We start from the raw sequence: 19,652 nt of genomic DNA, 5'->3' as shown, positions 1-19,652 counted from the left end.
ATTGAAAGATAGTATGACTCAAAATAACCAAAATAATCCAACCCTAATACTTTAAGTATCAGGGAGAAATCACTGAATATTACTTTCTTGTCACTTATTTGTGTGGAAATTCAATTACTCCAAAGTGTTATATTACTGCATGAACTGTAGGTTAAGGATAAGACTTTGTTCATTTTTTTTTTTTGCAAAAGGATGAGAACGTCTCATGAGAAACACTGAATTTAGTAACGGAAGTTTTGAGCCAATAAGAAAAGATTGCCATACTATTCTAGCAATGAAAAGTTTGGATGGTCGTGGTTTACCAGTAAACGAATATCCGATTGGCTAAAATAGAATGGGCGTCTCCCTTACTGTAAGTGGATTTGAGGGCTTGGAAGGAAAACAAGGACATCAGTCAGCGTTACCTCGTCGTTGAAGGTATGGAATTTAGCATTTCAAGTTTATGGAGTGTACTCAACAAACATATTATAATCGAATTCAACATCGAACAAATTTAATCCAACAGACAACAGGTTGGCAAACAGTTTGTTAATTGGTTGAAGCAAATGAACCCGACCAAGTAGCAACTAACTACGACCAACTAACTCACGTCCATATTGTTTATCTAATCTAAACTACCCAAGTAATGTGTTTAGCTACTAGTAAACACAACTGGCAACAACACTGCGGATTGTTCTTAATATATATTGCGATCGCTAACAATAATCGTTGACGAGTTAGCTTAGCTATAGTGTTAGCATTAGCTTGTTCACCGGTGGCAACGTTAACCATAAATGACCGTAAAGACATTTTTATTCGAGCCTGGCAGTGCCGCTCATGTGACGATGTATTGTTGTAATCGAGTCATTGACATCGTACTGCTCAAACGGTAGTTTTCTTTCCTCATAAACAAGTTAGCTAACTCATATTTACACTTTTCCTTTTCACGCGTTACAGTCACTTCCCTTGCGTTTACACCACGTTGTATTGCGCCACTGAAAGGTAAAAACTTTAATTAGGTTATGTTGGGGTCACTTTGTTGCGTTTCGACTACATGAGTAATTTTGATTGATCTTGGATTTTGCGCTTTTGAGGCAAGACACCAGGCAGGTATTTATAGCTTCAATTAGCCTACATTTAGACTTAGAATTATATTAAGAAAAATATGGCATTTCAGGTTAAGATGATCTGAGGGGCTGCCAATTTGCATGGACTTATTTTTAGTATCTACCCAAAAAAAAAAACACATCTGCTTTATCATGGAAATGTGTCTACCTGTCAGAATTTATAATTCCAGGATAAGTGACTGTTCACAGTGTTGAATAAATACCTTAAATTAGTTTCAAACAATTCCAGGATAAACGACTGTTCATAGTGTCGAAGGAATACCTTAAATTAGTTGCAATCAGGTAAATTAAGGCAATGAATATGGGTCACACTTTCAATATTAACATTTGCATCAATTCACTCTTGTCAAATCTTGTCTTCATGCCTTTTTTTTTTTAAATATCATGTTGGTTGAAATTATTTTGTTTTGGTTAGGAAGGTGAGGCCTGGCAAGGGTATGGAGCACCCTATGCACAAAGGGGACGCAATGCCCATTGGACTGCATGACAGGTAATGTACGATCCAATTACACAACTAGCACCAAGTGATAGATGTTGAACTTTGAGAGAATTTAAACACCCTCAGTCAAGTCGGATGCAATCGATTTATCACACCAGATTGAAGACAGAGTCGCACATTTAGTGCAGCGGTTACATGGTCTGGCCTGGCCTGACCTGGCCGTGTGTCCTGGCTGTAAGACTGTCATACCATCTGGAGAAAAGCTTTCATGTGGAATCAGAGGTGTTAATCAGGTAATACCTTATTAGCAGTTAAGATGCTGTACTAGAGGATTGTGCTTAAGAGGCACAACTGCAAGTATTGAACAAATAATGTGAATTGAATTTCAACTAAAGGCATTGTAATATGATAATGTTATATTTTAGCCCACACAACTCTTATATAGCAGCATTATATTGTCAAGAAGTGGTTGATTGCTTTGTTTTCTGTCGGGATGCTAATATGGAGTTTAATTTTTATGTTCCATTTTAATGGGAACTGGAGTGTTGGTTCATGTTGACCAAAATGTGTATGGACTGCTGATCTTCAATTGTTGTGCAACCTTCTCGTCACCAGAGTTGTAAAAGGCATCCATGGCGTGCATGTGAAAAGTTCAGAGCTTTGTAGTATTACAGCAGGCTATATTTAGCTGATGGTCAGTGTATGACTTCTGGAATAAGTGAGGGGATGACAGATGGGGAGGCAAAGTTTTTCTTGACCCGGCGACAGTGGAATAATTGTGGACATCCAATGCGCTGCCTTCAGCTCTGCAGATGTCTCGTGTGTAGTAAGTGGACAAGCACGTGTGATGTGAGTTTCTCAAATGTGGAGCGTTAATGAAGAAGCGCAGGACATATTGTCATTAAATATTCATATCTTAGTTAAGCAGTATTCTGGTTATAATTCAGCTGCCCGGCTGACCATTGGTCATCATGCCACAACATATTTACGGCACAGTCAGAAGTTACACTGTATTATCACTGTGTGGTTATATACAATAAAATAGCTGAGTCCAAAGCAACCAAGCAATTGCGAAATAACGCCTAAAAAATACCCTAGCGGTAATCACAACTGTGTTAACAAGGTGGCACTGTTGCTTAGCTACACTTGACGAACCCTCGCAAGGCTGTGCTCAAGCGCCTTCCCCCTCCTACCACGAGACAGTCGCTTATGCAGCGAGGCGAGCAGTTGCGCTGGATGCAATCTATTGGCTTCTTGGCGCTGCCGCTAATGTCACAACCCTGCCTGCCTGTAGCCGGCACTGCCTCCACCCGTGTATTTCTGTCGCCGCGGCCCGCTCTCCCCCTCCCCCTTAAACAGTGTGGGCAGGAGTGGCATGGAAGACTGCATTGAGACGCTTTGCATGGAAATGCTCTTTGCTGTCGGTATTGCTCCAGCACCATTCTGGTGACAACAACATGCCGTTGAAATGGAAAAGCGGTTCTCCCGTCAGCTGGAAATTCCCAGTGCCGGTTCTTAAGACGTCCCGGTCCTCACCGCTTTCACCTGCTTACATGTGAGTAATAGCATTCATACATCGCTGATGTGGATTTGAGGGACCTTTTTGTTTGTTTCCCCACTTTAAAATCATTGAGATACCTTTTGGAACGTTTGACGCTCTCATTTCTGGTTCCACTTTTGTGTTCCGATTGGGGGTTGTTCCGTTTAAAGAGATTAGCCTTGTCCGGCATCGTTTGCTGTTTCTCTGGCATGCTGCTTTTGGCAAGACTCAATTTGCCGCTTGTCTGGGGCGCCACAAGCACCACGTCCAAGACTTTTGCCGTCTCCCTGTGGCTCTGTTTATTTGGAAACAGGGACTCTCTGGCTTGGGAGGAGTCTGCCTTTGTCAGGATGTCTGGCTTGCCCTGGTTTAGAAGCTATTGTCATCTGCTACTGTTCTAGAGGGGGGGAGGGTCGACCAGAAGGTCTTCACACAACCTTTAGCCATCCTCGCTTTTTGCCTTCTTTTCATCAGCTCGCCACTGATGGTCTTGTTCATCATGGTTAAGGGTGGAAAAGAGTGCAAATGTGGGTGTGGGTTGAAATAATTTGAGGGCAAGCCTCTCGGGTAATTGTATTGGCTTTATTTTTCCGCTCAAGTGGATTTGTGCAATCGTCAATTATTGCGCAGATTTACTTTGGAGATCCTTAGGAGCTTACTTTGGTGATCGTCACGAAATTTAGCATTGCTGTATACTTTTTCATTAGAATCAGCAGTGGAGCATCTTGAGGTTTGACAGATATGCACACATTTTCTGTCACTTGATTGTTGATGAATGTTGGCACTTGATTTATACTTCAAAAATATCACAATTCCTCTCCCCTAATTTTAATACAGTTGACTTGTCTTCTTCAGATGTTTGTGACACACACATGGAGGAAGACCGCAATAACCCCCGTCATTGGAACGCTTTGTGTAAATGGCCGTGCACAAGTAGTTGTGACCATCGAGGTCTCCACCCAGGTCCTTTTCCATCCCCACCCAGATTTCTTAACCCAGTCTGTAGATCAAACATCCTGCCCTGCCGCACATCGTCATCATCAATCTCCCTCTACAATACATTTAACAGCAAATCTGTCTGTCGTGCCTTATTTTTCTTTTTGCAGTTTTTTCCTCAGCAGTGCACATTGAAGACTTGAGAGATTTTAGTAGTTGTCTGGTCAGACTGAGTTTTTAGTGGACGGCATGCTGCATGAGAGCACAATGAGGACTCGTCAAGAGCACAGGAGTAGCTGAGGATGGCGTTTGCGTGTCTTGTTGTGCGCGTACGCTGGGAAGGGAAGCGCATCAAGCCCTGAGGCTCCGCCTCCCTCTCTCTCACCACACCGCTTGCTATTTTCAAACATGTCTATTGTAAGCTGTGTTTTTGGGTAGCTTGATATCGGGCCCCCAATTATAGGTTACTCTGTGGTCAGGCAAACGTCGCTTTTGCTCGGTTCTTTATTCCGGAGCCCTTGAAGCTTCAGTGGTATTTATAACTGCATGCTGCTGGGCTAAAGGTTATATCCACAGCTAAGGTTTTGAATATATGTGGACTTATTTTGTACTGCTAACTAGCTAACGCAGGCAAATGAAATTATTGTACGATACAGAACGGTTTTACACTTGACAGATTTCCCGCAAGACATGTTTCAAGTGTCTGTCAGGCAGCCGTCCGTCTCTTGCGCTCATGTGATGAATTTGGCATTCATTCAAGCAAACGGTTCAGGCACTGTGAGAGCTGCTTCGATACCAACCTGGGTTGTTTGATCTCTTAATCAAACAGCAAGATCCGCGTTCCAAAAATAATCATGTTGTCGATTTGACAGCTGACATCACACTCAAGAGCTGAAGAATAATTTTTTCTTCTTTTTTTTTAAATCAATTACACTTTGAATCTACTGGAAAAAATAGAGCACATTTTCATGGCTACAGATACAGGCAGATTAATTACTGGTTGCATTTTTTTTTTGGCAGACGTGGAACTTGAAATGGAATTGAACTAATAAAACCGTCTTCCACAACAAATAGTCGCCTGATTACAAAGCTCGCTTGTTTGATGGTGGGAAAAAAAAACTTCTTTATAAAAATATTTTCCCTTATCTACAAACTGTTTACCTGAAAATATGGCTCTTTCTTTTATCAGTGCAACAATTAAAAAATAAATAAATGACTGCGACATTGCCAGGCTGCTGTTCTGCACCGCTAAAATTTGTAGTAGCACATTGTCATTGCCATTTTTGCTGTGGTTGTGGTACACTGACAATGTCTTCATATCCATTCCTAAAAATGTGAAGTATCTCTAAGCAAGTACTATTTCAGTCGCCTTGTGTCTTTTTTTAGTTGTACGCATCTTGTTCTGGGTTGTCTCCCTTCCGCAGCATCCGTCGGGTTGATTTAGCATTTTGTTGCATGTTGACAGATTGTTTACACCACCCACATGTGAGCCTTTTCCCCCACTTAACTCTTTGTAGGTCATTTTAGTTTCTTAGTGGGATGAATTGTCTCGATTCAAGATGATTGTTATGATGATGTACATCTTGATATAAATCTGCCCCATGTGTGCATGTGGTGTGTCTTACGAAATGCAGTCTGCCTAAAGGTCATCAGTCACCCTTTTATGTCAGTAATATATTTTTTAATGTATAGAAAGAGACAGGTGTTAAGAAGTAGTTGATTGACTGCATTCTCCTACTGCCTTTGCATTATTGCTATTCTGAGCGAGGATTGATCAAAGATGAATTCCTCTGTGGTGGAAGCTATGCGTGAATGTATGGCTAGAGATGTTGCGTTAGTTTTAAAAAGCGCTTTAGTCGTCAATAAAATGTACAAATGTTCTTTTGAAAAAATGACTTTAGATGTGATTGAGTTTGAAAAATGACTTGAGATGTGATTGAGTCTTAGTCAAACGATTTGCAGGGCTATGGTTTTGCTTCGTGTCATTGTTGCATTTCCTAGATCGCTCTTAAGACTACAGTGATCCCTCGCTACTTCGCGTTTTGTTTATCGCGGCTTCACTACATCGCAGATTTTTTTTCAAAATTAAAAAAACATTTAAAAGTCAAAATAAAACTTCTAAATTGAGGAAACGTGTCTAACCTTTAGGACAATGTAGTATTGCTCCAAATGTTCGTTTACATTCCTTTAGAAGTCCGTTTTCGCGTGTTAGTACGATCGTGAATCAGCATATTTCCGCAAAATCGTTAGCCTGCCCAGTACTTCTTGTTGGTGACCATACTTCGTGGATTTCACTTATCGCGGGTGGTTTTTGGAACCAATTATCTGCGATAAACAAGGGATTCGTGTATTTTGTGTGTTTCCGTTTCTGCCTTTGAACAAACGTGAGACATTCATCCAAGGCATTTTCAATGACATTCTTCCAGAAATGGCTTCCAATCTAAAGTAAAGGATTTCATGACATTTCTATTGGTTTGCAGTTAGCTAAGAGCGCAAAGCTATTCTTATAAATCTTTCAAGAGCCACTGTCATCTTGTGCAAAAGCCAAGTTGACTTTAGCTTCTTAAACTGTCACTGGTGGAAGGATGTTTTTAAGCTTTCCACTGACATGAAGGGGATTTGATAGACTGCTGCGTTCATTCCCTCCTTACTCATTTCTTCATTCCCCTTGACACCTTTTAGTGGTTTCTTTGACTTCCAACTTTTTTCTAATCCTATATAAGGGTTGCTTGGGACATAAAAATTCCCATTCGCTGTTCCCATATAGTCAAAAATGTTCCTAAGACTAAAGAGCCCAACCACTAATAAACGCCAGTTGAGTAAATAAATGTCCCGCTTGCCACTATTTGAGCCAATATGGCAAAGCTTAATTGCATCAATGAGTAGAGATCAACTTTACTTTGGTGAGATTGCGTCTCTCATGTTGGATGCTGTAGCTGTTGTCTCCTTTGTTTCGTTCCGGCAGCCACCAACACTCCTTTGTGGTGTGGACAAACCACTCTCTCCTCGCTGCCTGTCCGCCTTACCACCTGACAGGGTAAATGTAAATCCTGCCTCCTTCCTGTGATTGTGCTCACTGTGCGTTTGAAACAGTGGTGGTGTCAAATCCTGCTAGTTGTATCACCATCCTGTGTGACCCTTCACCTTCATTTCAAGAAACAAAACAATTCAACTGAGTCGTGGTAGAAGATGTGACGTGTTTGCTGTGTTTTTTTTCTTTTGCTTTTGACAAAGTTCCATTAGTTTTCCTGTTTCATAGTTTTGTAAAAAATGTAAAACAAGTGGCAACCAGCTCAGTTGTTTATCCATCACGTGCCCATCATGAAATTACTTTCTGATATTACCAATTTTGCACATACAGCGGAGCCATTAAGGTTGAACACAAATGTATTATAAAGTTTAGGAAGCAATGAAATCTTTATTTACCAGTAATACAAAGATTAAGCAACCTTTGTGGTGTATTTTTTCCCCCTGAAAATGTTTTGGTAATTTCCACAATTTGTGACCTTTATTGTCTTCAGCCTTTGAGGTTCTGCTGTTTTAGCATTACAATTCCTATTAGACTGTGTTTGATAGCGATCCTTGACTTTCTTAATCATGCGTGTTGTATAAAATGTTTATTTTCATCACTTTTAGGAGCTCTGTAACATTGCCTTTGGAATTAATGTCATATCTGTCACTTGTTTGTTGTTAGTTAGCGGCTTAAAATCTGAAATCCCAATTTAATTGTGTTCTTCCATTTTATGTATTCTATCAGCCAAAGTCTGCTAATTGAACACAAGGGTGAGCTACGACATTGTTGTGAATAGCATATTATGAAACATTTAGTAATAGCCTTCAGAAGCTTTCTACGTTTTACTAAATGGTAAAAACACCTAAATGTCCCCATTGGCTTCAGGGCCGAGAGCCCGTTGGAGGCAGATTTACTACTATGCTGTGCCAAACACTATTTTATCAAAATCAGGCCAAGCAACATTTAACGTGTGGGGGGTACCCTTGACAATTCTATCATCTTATCCTATCTAGTGCAGGGTAGCTATAATATTTTTAAGCCTTTTATTCACCAAATAAATCTGCACGTAAGGGAGATAGAAGGTCCACAAGTGTAAGGGATTCATTCCCTCTGGTGATAAACTGACTTCTTCATTGCCTGTCAGTTTATAGGCGATTGATATCATCACACACTTGCGGTATTTTTTTTTCTTTTCATCAAGTCCGAATCAAATCACAACCAAGTGTAAATGATTTTTGCCTTCAAATGTTTCTGCTTCTGTGTACTGTCATGTAATTCTAAAAAAAAAACAACAACAACAATTATTATGAACGTTATATTGATGATTTCCAGTTTTGAATCCTATGAACAAAGAGAAGTGAATGTCTCCAGAAACATGCTCTCTTAATTCTAAAATGTACTTGATTGTGGTCCGGTGGTTTAATCATTTTCTTTGTGCATAGCACAGCACTGCACTTTGCACTCATTAGTTTCTTGCCTGAGTCTAGACACAAAAATGTCACTACGCATTAAAATAGAGCGCAATCAAGAAGCCTCTGGAGAGCAGCTCCAAAGCCAAGAAAGGAAAATGTCACATAAGTCATATGAAGATGTTCACTAGATTTTTGTTGTATTTTTTTTTTTTCTTCTCAAAGCTGCTTTTCTGTAGTGCAGCACTCGTTTGCGCGTACTGATGTCATGTTCCTGGCCCTGAGGTGGCGCACAGTTTATTACAGGCTGCAATGCAGATGCCCTGAATGGTGCACATGTTGAAACAGCATTTGGTAATATAAACAAGAGGCAACTTGGTCATTCAAGATTTACCCGCTTCTTCATTTAGAGGTCACAAATACATAATGTATGCTCAGCACATTTTCTAATTTGAAATGGTTCATTCCCTTTGAATGTTTTAATTTTTCTTTTTATTTGGCTCGTTGTATTTTATTGCTGTGATCTTTTATGTCCAAGACTAAAGGTCAGCCAAAAGGTTATCGGCACATCAAAAGGAATCTCATCCTGTGTACAATGAACTTTCTTCAATCAAAACTGTTTTTGATCTGTACTGGGCACCGCAGGAAACATTGCTGAAGGTCATCTTCATCTTTCTCTTTCCAGGATCTTCTCACGATATCTGTCATGTCTGGCCAGTTTTGGGCATTAAGATAAGATATTGATTTCCAAAGAGGAAATTCAGAAACTGCTGACAACCCGGCGAGCACAAGTCTTTGCTATTTCAGTTTCTATTAGTAATCATAAACAAGAATGGATCGTTTTACATTGTTCTCCTTTTGTTAACGGTCTGTTCATTTATCTCCCTTGAATAAATTGGTCATGAGTCGGGATGAATCGATTTTGCAGTTTACTGTGTCCGCTCATTCCTGCAGTGGAAGGAAAAGGGGAAATTATCCCTGAGCGAGCAGACGGCGCTGGGTTTTGAGCCTCAAGCAGAAATGGCTGACATCTGAATGAAAATGCTTCAATTGAAAGAAAAAAAAAGAATTTGAAAGCTTGAATACAGTATAGGCAGCTTGATTTTAGGAATAAGTCACGTGAATATTAAAAAAATCAAATTATTTTCATTGCAGTTCCACTGTGATTGTGTTAATACATTTTGTGGTGTCTTGCATGCATGAAAAGCCATTTTGCTGTTTACAATGTCTTAATGTTCAGAAATACTGTGCATAGGGTGTTTTTTTTTTTTTTTTTTTTTATTCAAATTAAAATTGTTGATGGTGCTAATATTGAGATCATTTTAGTCCCTCAGCATCGACTTCCATGCAGTGTGGTGAAATTTAGGCTTTGGTATTCCAAGCTGTTCAGCGTTGAGTTGAACTGGCCTCTACTCTGTGGAAATCCAGGTGACACAAGTCAAAGCGAATTGTCTTTCTCTTCACAGATCCCTCGTGGAGGACGACGACACTCACATGAAAGTGGCTCTGGGCTACGGTGATATGGGCGTCTGTGCTCACCTTCAGGCATCAAAGACTGGAAACACACGTTTTTTCACAAGCAACACACACAGCTCAGTGGTTCTTCAGGTTAGAGCTCAATTCAATCCCAGCTTTAACCTTGAAATGTAAACAAAATTTTTTTCTCTACAGTTTAAGAAGTGTATTGTGTGAATTTTTTTTTTTTTTAATGGGGATTGTTAGATTACAATGGTTCACTGTGTTTTGGACTATGCAGGGATGGTTTATTGAGTCATTTTTTTGCAGGGATTCGACCAGCTTCGAATAGAGGGACTGCTATGCGATGTCACTCTTGTCGCTGGTGATGGCGACGAAGCCTTCCCCGTTCATCGAGCAATGATGGCCTCTTCCTCAGACTATTTCAAAGCCATGTTCACAGGTGGGTCCCAAATGACTCTGAATATTTGCACCTCCTGTGTCATTCTGATATAATTTATGCATCGATGATTCATTCAATGGCTGCTAAAAATGTTTTCCTGTGAAGCTTTTTTTTTTTCTTTAATTATTCATGAATGCATTCATGCTTTGACACAGTACCTTGTGAGAATGTGTATGTTAAGCCATTACGAATAAGCTACGATAAGGCCCTTGATGCAGAATTATATATACCGAATGATTTCACAAAATATTAATAGCAAATGTTTTTTTGACACTTGGATGCATGTATAAAAAAAAAACAAATTCTGTGGAATTGAATTTGTTGCTATCCTGAAACAGCAGACAGCATGGATCCAGCTGCTCACAGGCCTGTCGGTTAAAGAAGCTTATGTATTAGTTGCGTCCTCTTTAGCATAGCCTCTGCTTTCCTCCAATGCAGGTGGAATGAAAGAACAGGATTTAATGTGCATCAAGCTCCACGGAGTCAACCGAATAGGCCTGAAGAAGATCATCGACTTCATCTACACAGCCAAGTTGTCCCTCAACATGGAAAATCTGCAAGACACACTAGAGGCGGCCAGCTTCTTACAAATCCTTCCGGTGTTGGATTTCTGCAAGGTGTTTCTTATATCTGGGGTAAGCGAACGTGTGCGTACACAATGCTTTTATATTTTTACCAATTCTACAGTGCATTATTATCAAAGCCTTTTTTTCCTTCATCTACCTATCTAGATACTCAAACTGGCTTTTTGTTGTCAACACAGGCACATATTCATTGTAGATCCTTTCTTGATCTCACTTTGCAGGTTTCCCTTGACAACTGTGTGGAGGTGGGCCGCATTGCTAACACGTATAACCTCACAGAGGTGGACAAATATGTCAACAATTTCATCCTGAAAAACTTCCCCTCACTTTTGGGAACCGGCGAGTTTGTCAAGCTGCCTTTTGAGCGCTTGGCGTTTGTGCTGTCCAGCAACAGCTTGAAACACTGCACTGAATTGGACCTCTTCAAGGCGGCTTGCCGCTGGCTGCGCTACGAAGATAGTCGCATGGACTACGCCTCCAAGCTCATGAAGAACATCCGCTTCCCCCTCATGAACCCGCAGGAGCTCATCAATCACGTGCAAACGGTGGACTTCATGCGCACAGACAACACGTGCGTCAACCTTCTCCTAGAAGCTAGCAACTACCAAATGATGCCCTATATGCAGCCCGTCATGCAGTCGGAACGGACAGCCATCCGCTCGGACAGCGCTCACTTGGTCACGCTGGGCGGCGTCCTGCGGCAGCAGCTCGTGGTGAGCAAGGAACTGCGTCTCTTTGACGAGAAGGCGCACGAATGGAAAGCGCTGGCCCCCATGGACGCGCCTCGCTACCAACACGGCATCGCCGTCATTGGCAACTTCCTCTACGTGGTGGGCGGCCAAAGCAACTATGACACCAAAGGCAAGACGGCGGTGGACACCGTGTTCCGCTACGACCCTCGCTACAACAAGTGGATGCAGGTGGCATGCCTTAATGAGAAGCGTACCTTCTTCCACCTCAGTGCACTCAAGGGACACCTCTACGCTGTTGGTGGAAGGAACGCGGCTGGGGAGCTCGGTGAGTTCCCCCTCGTTGCACAAATTTAGACACTCGAATAAAAAGGACTTCTCTTGGAAAGAACGTTAAGATATACTGAGGCAATAATTAGAATTGTATATTGGTTTTTGCTACGGATGGGCGCATTCCGATACTAGGTATCGGTACTGAGACCAGCCTTATCTCAAGCTATTAGTACTTTCGACAGTGCCTCTTTATGATCACAAACTTATTATAGGAAGAATATAAAATTGCCATGATTTTGATTTAAGACATTGTTACAGGTAGGCAAAGTAATTAGAGCACAGTGAGGTTTCCTTTTTTTATTGGTGCTCATCAGCCAGGCTCGTGATCTTTTTCCAGCAAAGCAATTGCCAAAGCTAAACTCAATGCCTTTTTCTTCTTCTTGCTTCTTTTGTTAATCCCCAGAGATTATTAGGACTAATCGGCCTCCACAGAACACTTGTCGCTTGCCGATCCAATTACTAGGTTCTGTCCCCAGTGTTTTGGGCCAGATCTGAAGGTCACCAAAATACTGTGGCTCGCAATTCATTACTGCCAGTTGTGCCTCGGCTGCCCACTGGTTCCATTAAGATTTGTGAGGGGCAAAAACCTGCAGGCTATTAAGGTCACACTAATCAAAATGGGTCTTTTTTTATCTGATAACGTGAAAGCATGCCAGTGAAAATAATGCTCTGGTGTAAATCCCCAATATTTAAGTGTCTCTTCTAGATTGTTGCCGACTTTATGAAAACATCCTTGGAACCGAAATGATTTTGCAGTCGTATTATCTTCCCATTTCTTGTTTGCTCCCTGCTGATATGGTTTTTCGGATGCTCCTCCGGTGTTGTTTCAGCTCCCACGCTGAGACGCTCCAAGGCCTCATTTGCTGCTGTTTGTCCTCCTTAGTTGTCTGACTCTTGACCTACTTTATACTAATACGTTTTCTTCCCCCGCTTTGGTCGCCTTTAAGCTACTGTGGAGTGCTACAACCCAAGGACAAATGAATGGACGTATGTTGCCAAAATGAATGAGCCGCACTATGGACATGCCGGGACGGTGTACGGCGGCTATATGTATATTTCAGGTAAGTTGCAACCATTTACTTTGTAGGAAAGCACGTGCAAAAAGTAAACTAATTTTTTTGTATGATGTGTTATTTCTACTGGCTGAGATGTCACAAAAAAGCTTTTCAAATATACACAGTGGTCCAAATTGTTTTTTTTGTTTTGTTTTTGTTTTTATCATCACCAATTATATTTGCTTCTATAATTGTGTTTTTAAGAACCTGCTTTAAGAGGTTCTTGGCACGCCAGGGACGGCAGCAGCTTCAAGTCTCTGCTTGCCGCTTCTCAGTGGCTTTCTAACACCTGCTCTTTTAATACAGTGCATTTGCCCGACAGAAGCTTTCCTTAATGTCTTTATCCGAATGAAGCCCTTTCCTCTCGCAGTCCATTGTTTATTTTAACAGTATGATGATTTTCTAAAAATGTCAGTGTTTTAATACTGTTGGTAAGACATAGTCCTTGCTTTGGAACACCAAAACGAACTTTCTTTACCCCCAGTTATTCATGAAAACTAGAAAAACATAAAATAACCTCCTTTAGCAATTTTAGTTTGTTTAGCTAATTAGCTAAGCTAATTTATCTAAGCTAATTATCCAGCCTGTCTGAGATTTTAATCAGAGATTTAAATATACAGAAGACAAACTTGTTCTGCAAGAAATTATACAATTTCACTTTATTGGTAGAAAAACAACTATTTGATCTTTCTTCAATTCCTGCACAATTCAACAAGCCCAAATTTCACATTAATTAAATTTGTGAGTAGATTGAGACCAGATCATTCACCACCCTGTCAGTATATCTCCTTTTTGTAAAAAAAAAAAAAAAAAAATGTTTCTAATGCCGAATATGTTCTTTGACTCAACAAAGTCAGCATTCATATATGACCAAATTAACCGCACCAAAGTTTGGTTTTAACCAAATCAAAAGTTGTTTATGTGCTCGTGTGAACACAGCCAAAGCCTCTCACACCCATAGTTGTTCACTTCATGGGATTGAAAACAGCATATCCCGCGCTATGGAGATGAGTCCTCATTTCTCCCTGTGTGACTAATCCTGAGCAAATTTCTACAACGGAAGTGGAGGGGAGACTGGAGGGGGGGGTGATAACCGGATGAAGTCTGTGTGGGAGGTGTCACATGGAAGATCCTGTGTGTTAATCCGTACTGGCTGCAGGTACTGTGGATACTGTGTTCTTACAGCAACATACATGATGAGCCTTTATGGACTACATTTTTTGAAATCCTTTAAATTCACTCTACCTGAAATACTTAAGAGGTTCTATCTTAAAGACATACAGCTCATCCCCACACTTGATTAATTCAAATACTGCACAGTATTTTGTTTGTCATTAGAATTGTCCGAGCTCCTTAAGTGGTATGGAAGCACACTCTTAATCTGTCCTAAATTTTCCACTTCATCAAACAATGAAGCGATGAATAACACAGTGGTCACAGGACCACTAATCCGCTTTTAGCTGGGTACCTCTCGTTGGCTGGAGCCCGCAGGGTTGCATTGCTTACACATTTGCTTCTGATACGTTGAAGCTTCATGTTTAGTGTAGCTGGATAAAAATAAAGATGCAGAGCATCAGGGGGATGGTAATGTTGCTGCACATAGCCGATTATTTTTTTCGGTTCAGAAACAAACTGGATTTTAGGCAGCACAGTGGAGTGGAGATCTTAGTTGTGCAGGTGCATGTGGTGTGATGATGAGGATTTGGTTGAAGAGCTTGAAAATCACCTTAGATTTCAAGGAATGATTCTGGAAAAGTGTTTAAGGTGGTGCAGGCATTTGAATGCTCAAGGCCAGGTAAATGGTCAATTAGAGGAATTTTGTTGCACTGAGGCCCCGCAGCACCTTTGAGGTCTCGGGTGCGGGAGGCTGATTAGAGCCGCTGGGCAAGGTGATCCACACTGAAGTGCACTTTTGTGTTGGTCTGTCACAGCGGATCAGCTCCCGTTGTATGGCTGCGCCTCTCAGCTGTCTGAAGGTATTCTATCAGCTGAATGAACCTGACACATGTGCTCAGCCCACGGAGCGTCACAGCTCAAGTGGTGTGGCGCCGTTCAAGATGCGAGTAGTGGAGCAGCGAGAGCTGCGGCTCCTCTGAATCGCAGCACCGCCGTTCCGAGGCCCTGCGGTTGGAGATGTTTTTTTCCACTCAGTGACCACTCAGGCTCCAGTGGCTAAACTAACTTGCCTCAAATGAGCGGTTTTAGTCAGATTTAACATTGTATGGAGTTCTTCATGAAGCGATTGAATAAAATGCCTTTTGCTTGTTGTAGGTTACCCGAGGTTAAGTGTTGGCTCTCACACAACACGCCTCCAGCAAGCAGTGGGCTGACTGAGGACTGTGCGAAGGCTGACTGTGCAGCACTTATATATCAAATCTGCCATTCTGGTGTACAGTCTTTTATTTATTGCAAGATCTCACAGGTTTCAGCCTCATAGCCTAAAATTGAACCTGACAATGTAAAAAAAATGTTTACGCTTGTGGGAAGATGAGTTCATCTGAAAGGAAAAGAAAAATGTATCAGTTAACCCTGACTGGATGTTTTTCCCCCCCATGAGAGGTGTGGGTTTATTATTCCACAACTTCCCACTCCTTTATAACTAGAAGTTAGAAAACAGACAACAGTGCACTTGACAATGATAACAAATTTATCATTTTTAGTCTGTTTATGGCAGGATTTACCATGATTTTATTTTGATTATTGCTATGTAGTGCTCCCTCCCTTAAATTGGCAATCTCGTATCAGTCTTTTTTTTTTTATCAGATATTAAAAGGTAAATATTAAAAATACAATAATCCATTCTTTTTATTTTCATTTTTTATTAGAATTTGAAAGTGGAAAGGCTGATAGCTGATTTTCTCCCTAGTGCCCTCACTGTGTGGGCCAGTTTTTGAAAGAAAGTCTGACTTGATCACTTGAGTAGGCGCCACATTGCATGGCCGAAAAGGCGGCTCGAGAGTCTTCAATAGAGCTAGCACGCGATCTGTGGGCAGCATCCAAAGTGTTGTTTTTTTTTTTTTTAATGCTGTTGATTCACCACAAGTCTTTGCTTCTCTCGCTCCGAGTCTCTCCGCCTGGGGGGGATGCGAATGGGACGGGGATGGGCTGGCTTCTACCCAAATGCATGCTGGGATTGTGTTCCTCTTTATTTTAAGCCTTCCCTGTAGACATGTCCTGTTTTTTTTTTTTGCTTTCCTCCCCACTTTGCCTCAGCTTTGTGCGTCTCGACGTCGACAGTCTGTTTTGTGCGTGTTTACTTGAGCACGGTGCAGCTCTCACTTGCTTTTGTAGTCTCGAGCTCACCGGAGAGTAAATGCCAAATGACGAGTTTTTTTCATCTGCTTGCACAACACAAAAGAGAGCGAATGAGTGAGATTGGCCCATCTCATCCATCACACATTGCTCCTCTGCGGTTGGCATGGAGGTTAATTAGCCCTCTCTTCTCGCTATAGGCGGCATCACGCACGACACCTTTCAGAAGGAGCTGATGTGCTTTGACCCAGATGCAGACAAATGGACTCAGAAGGCACCCATGACCACCGTGCGCGGGCTCCACTGCATGTGCACGGTGGGCGACCGTCTCTACGTAATCGGCGGGAACCACTTCCGGGGTACGAGCGACTACGACGACGTGCTCAGCTGCGAGTACTACTCCCCCGCACTGGACTTATGGACTCCAATCGCCGCCATGTTGCGAGGCCAGAGCGACGTGGGCGTGGCCGTGTTTGAGAATAAGATCTACGTGGTGGGCGGATACTCGTGGAACAATCGCTGCATGGTGGAAATAGTTCAGAAGTACGACCCCGAGAAAGACGAGTGGCACAAAGTGTTTGACTTACCCGAGTCGCTCGGCGGGATTCGAGCCTGCACGCTCACCGTGTTCCCGCCTGACGAGATGTCAGGCTCGCCATCCAGAGAGTCGCCACTTTCAGCCCCTTGATGAGTGATTGGGGGGGAGCCCTGTTTTGGTCACACCCCCATAACCCTTAACTCCCCAAAAAACATATATAGACATTGTTTGCACTTCCCTTTTGGACTAAGTCAGTACTGCGTCCCTCGGTCCTACAGTTCCTCAAGCGGTTAAACCTACACACCGCTACACGAAAGGCAAGCAATTTCCACCCTTGTGTTGCATACTCGGTTCGTATCGTGTCATGAAGTACCTTGACGTGAAAAGGGACTTTGCAAATCAACTTTTCTACCTGAATTTGCCGCCTGTCGTATGTTTCCAGGCGTGTTGCGGAGGAAAAGGTTACCAGGACAAGCTCAGGGCTCGGACCAGGCCCGCCTAAAAAGCACTCCTTCGGTTTTACTTTCCTGCGATTGCTACTAAACTGTCAACAAAGTGGTGTTTTCTAAATTTAATAAAGTTTTCAAAGTAAGTAGACAATCGTGGTATCATTAGCGGTAAAGGGTTTACATGTTGAGTTTCTTCACTGTGATTGATTGGAAAAATTCCCAGTGACACCTGTCAGCTGCAGATTGTTTACCACTGGTATAAACAATCCGCTGAGCGGCGATACCTGGAAACTGGCTCTCTCCCTCTGCTGGCACCGTGACAGATGGAAACCTCGCCCAGTCTGCCCACCTGCTTCCCGCCGATTAAATCCTTAATAGCAACATATGGTGTCCGAGACGTGCACTTCACGCTGTTACCAGGAACAAAAGGTTTGTGTAATCATGAGGTGAGTTTGGTCCAAACCGTTATATCGTCATTATACTCTCATTACGGCACATTACTGTCCTGTCTCTGATTTTACTTCATTTGGGGCCTGTTGTGCTCTGAATAGATTGCCACAAAATTAGGTACACTTGCACTAGCTTCACCACAGGTGTCAAACTGAAGGCTCGGGGGACAGATGTGGCCCTCCACATCGCTTTTTGGCTCACTAAATTGTCAGTTACAGGGACAGTTGTGTGTAATGATATGATGGCGTGACTATACATTGATATTGTTTTCACAGCCAGCAGCCCTCTAAGGAAAATTATGACGTAGCCCCTGCTGAGAATTACTGTGGTTCGAAAGCCCTGATCTACAATATCAATCAGGTAACCATTTAATCCTTAATCACATCGATTCCCAACTAATGTGCTGTGATCAGGAAAAAGTTTAATTAAACGGCAACTAAAAAGGGGGGTGGGGAAATGACCCCCCTCCCCGGCCACTCTGGTAGCGCTCCTGATTCTCACAAAAATGATGCCTTAATGAATATATAAATTATAATAAAAGATCAATGCAAGGTCACTACAAAAAAAAAAGACTGAAAACCACATACATTTCTGCCTTTTGACAGAAATCTTTAAGGGAATGCATGGACACTTTCAAAGAAAACCTCTTCATATGAACTGCCTGAGTTGGAACTGCACAGTCACAGTCTGTAGAGTTCCACCAAATCCCAAAGTTTGTGCAAGCCAGTGTCAATATTGCATGATGCTGCCTGTTTTTTTAATGAACAATGCGCCCTCAGGAGAGAAGACAAAGAAAACTAGATCAAGCAAGAAAAAAAAAAAAAAACACGTCCTCCTTGGTCTCATCTTCCTTTCATCATCTTTACTACCTGCGCTTCTTGGTGAATTTCATCACCACTGGTGGCCTGTCTTATCAAGTGACGAGATGTACGTGTGTGTCTACATCGTAACACACATTTGGCGCACCACGTTTTCTGTAATGCAGCCAGGAAGTGACCCAGATTGTCCAGCCTGCTGGGTGTGTTTACATGCAAGCGCCCTGATGACATTGTCAGTCAGGAGGCATATCTCGGCAGCAGCGGAGGGGGAGGGGGACCGAGCACGATGGCGGTGGCTCTTACTGTAACTAAAGCTCCGACCTCCCCCATCATGATGAAACACTCCGCAGAGATGCAGATCCTCGTTGTCTTCTGACTGTGTGCACGACCGTGTTAATGGCTATTGATCCCAGCGGATGGCAGACGGCCAAAATATCCCAATGTTACTCCCGTCGCATAATTGTATTCATTTCCTTTATGCACTCAATCCAAAAGCTGTCTGCCATTATTAAAGCCCACATGCTTCACAGAGGTTTACATGTTTTTATTAATCCTCTTTAATGAATATTCATAGGTCAAATTTTCGGTCCCCTATGAATGTGCAGTGAATAATCCGGCCCTGATTCATCTCGACTTCCAACACCAGCTGGATTGCAGTGTGCGTGTGCGGCGATGCCAGAGGTGGTAGCGGTAATTAGGATTTGTTTTTCTTCAACATCTGGCCATGTCACAGGCCTAGATTTCATTTTCTACGCATGGCTTCTTTCCTCAATTTGCAAAGTGTGCTTGCTGTACTTGTTAACTGGAGCATCTCTTCACTGACTTTGTACAGATAATCCTTTTCATGCAAGACACCATGGAGCTTGTGTTCATGATGCATTATTGCTGTGCTGCTGCAGCAATGTTTGCTTTCTGACGCCATCCAGATTATTTCCACTTTGACGGCCCTGCAGTCTTTTTTTATTTTTTTATAACCTTGATGCCTCCCGATTTGGCTGTCAGTCAAGTCAGTAGTCATTCGTAGACTTGGAATAGTGAGATAGTGAATAGTGAGAGCTGCTCTGCTCAGGGGATCTCGCGAGGTTAAATACAGCTCTGGCTTCATGTCCCTGCAGGTTTACCA

At 42.2% G+C, this 19,652-nt stretch overlaps 1 protein-coding gene across 7 annotated transcripts; it reads left to right on the top strand.

Moving 5' to 3' along the window:
• The first annotated feature begins 268 nt into the window (after positions 1 to 268).
• klhl13 (kelch-like family member 13) lies at positions 269 to 17,969 on the top strand. 7 transcript variants are annotated; one of them, XM_088397858.1, is made up of 10 exons: positions 269 to 417; positions 1,522 to 1,596; positions 6,987 to 7,058; positions 9,910 to 10,051; positions 10,229 to 10,361; positions 10,800 to 10,996; positions 11,167 to 11,962; positions 12,915 to 13,028; positions 16,475 to 17,400; positions 17,485 to 17,922. In XM_088397858.1, the coding sequence occupies exons 2-9, from the start codon at positions 1,544 to 1,546 to the stop codon at positions 16,960 to 16,962; spliced, it is 1,995 nt and encodes a 664-aa protein (XP_088253984.1). In that variant the 5' UTR covers positions 269 to 417; positions 1,522 to 1,543; the 3' UTR covers positions 16,963 to 17,400; positions 17,485 to 17,922. The 7 variants fall into 7 exon arrangements, with proteins under 7 accessions (XP_088253984.1, XP_088253987.1, XP_088253985.1 ...); XM_088397859.1 differs by lacking the exon at positions 6,987 to 7,058 and adding an exon at positions 1,704 to 1,838 and having other exon boundaries at positions 364 to 417; positions 17,485 to 17,904; XM_088397861.1 differs by lacking the exon at positions 6,987 to 7,058 and having other exon boundaries at positions 271 to 417; positions 17,485 to 17,892.
• Positions 17,970 to 19,652: the final 1,683 nt, after the last annotated feature.

Source organism: Syngnathus floridae, chromosome 15 (genome assembly GCF_059516105.1).
Source record: "Syngnathus floridae isolate MCC-2025c chromosome 15, RoL_Sflo_1.0, whole genome shotgun sequence".
NCBI lineage: Eukaryota > Metazoa > Chordata > Actinopteri > Syngnathiformes > Syngnathidae > Syngnathus > Syngnathus floridae.
This window is presented reverse-complemented; position numbering and strand designations above follow the sequence as displayed.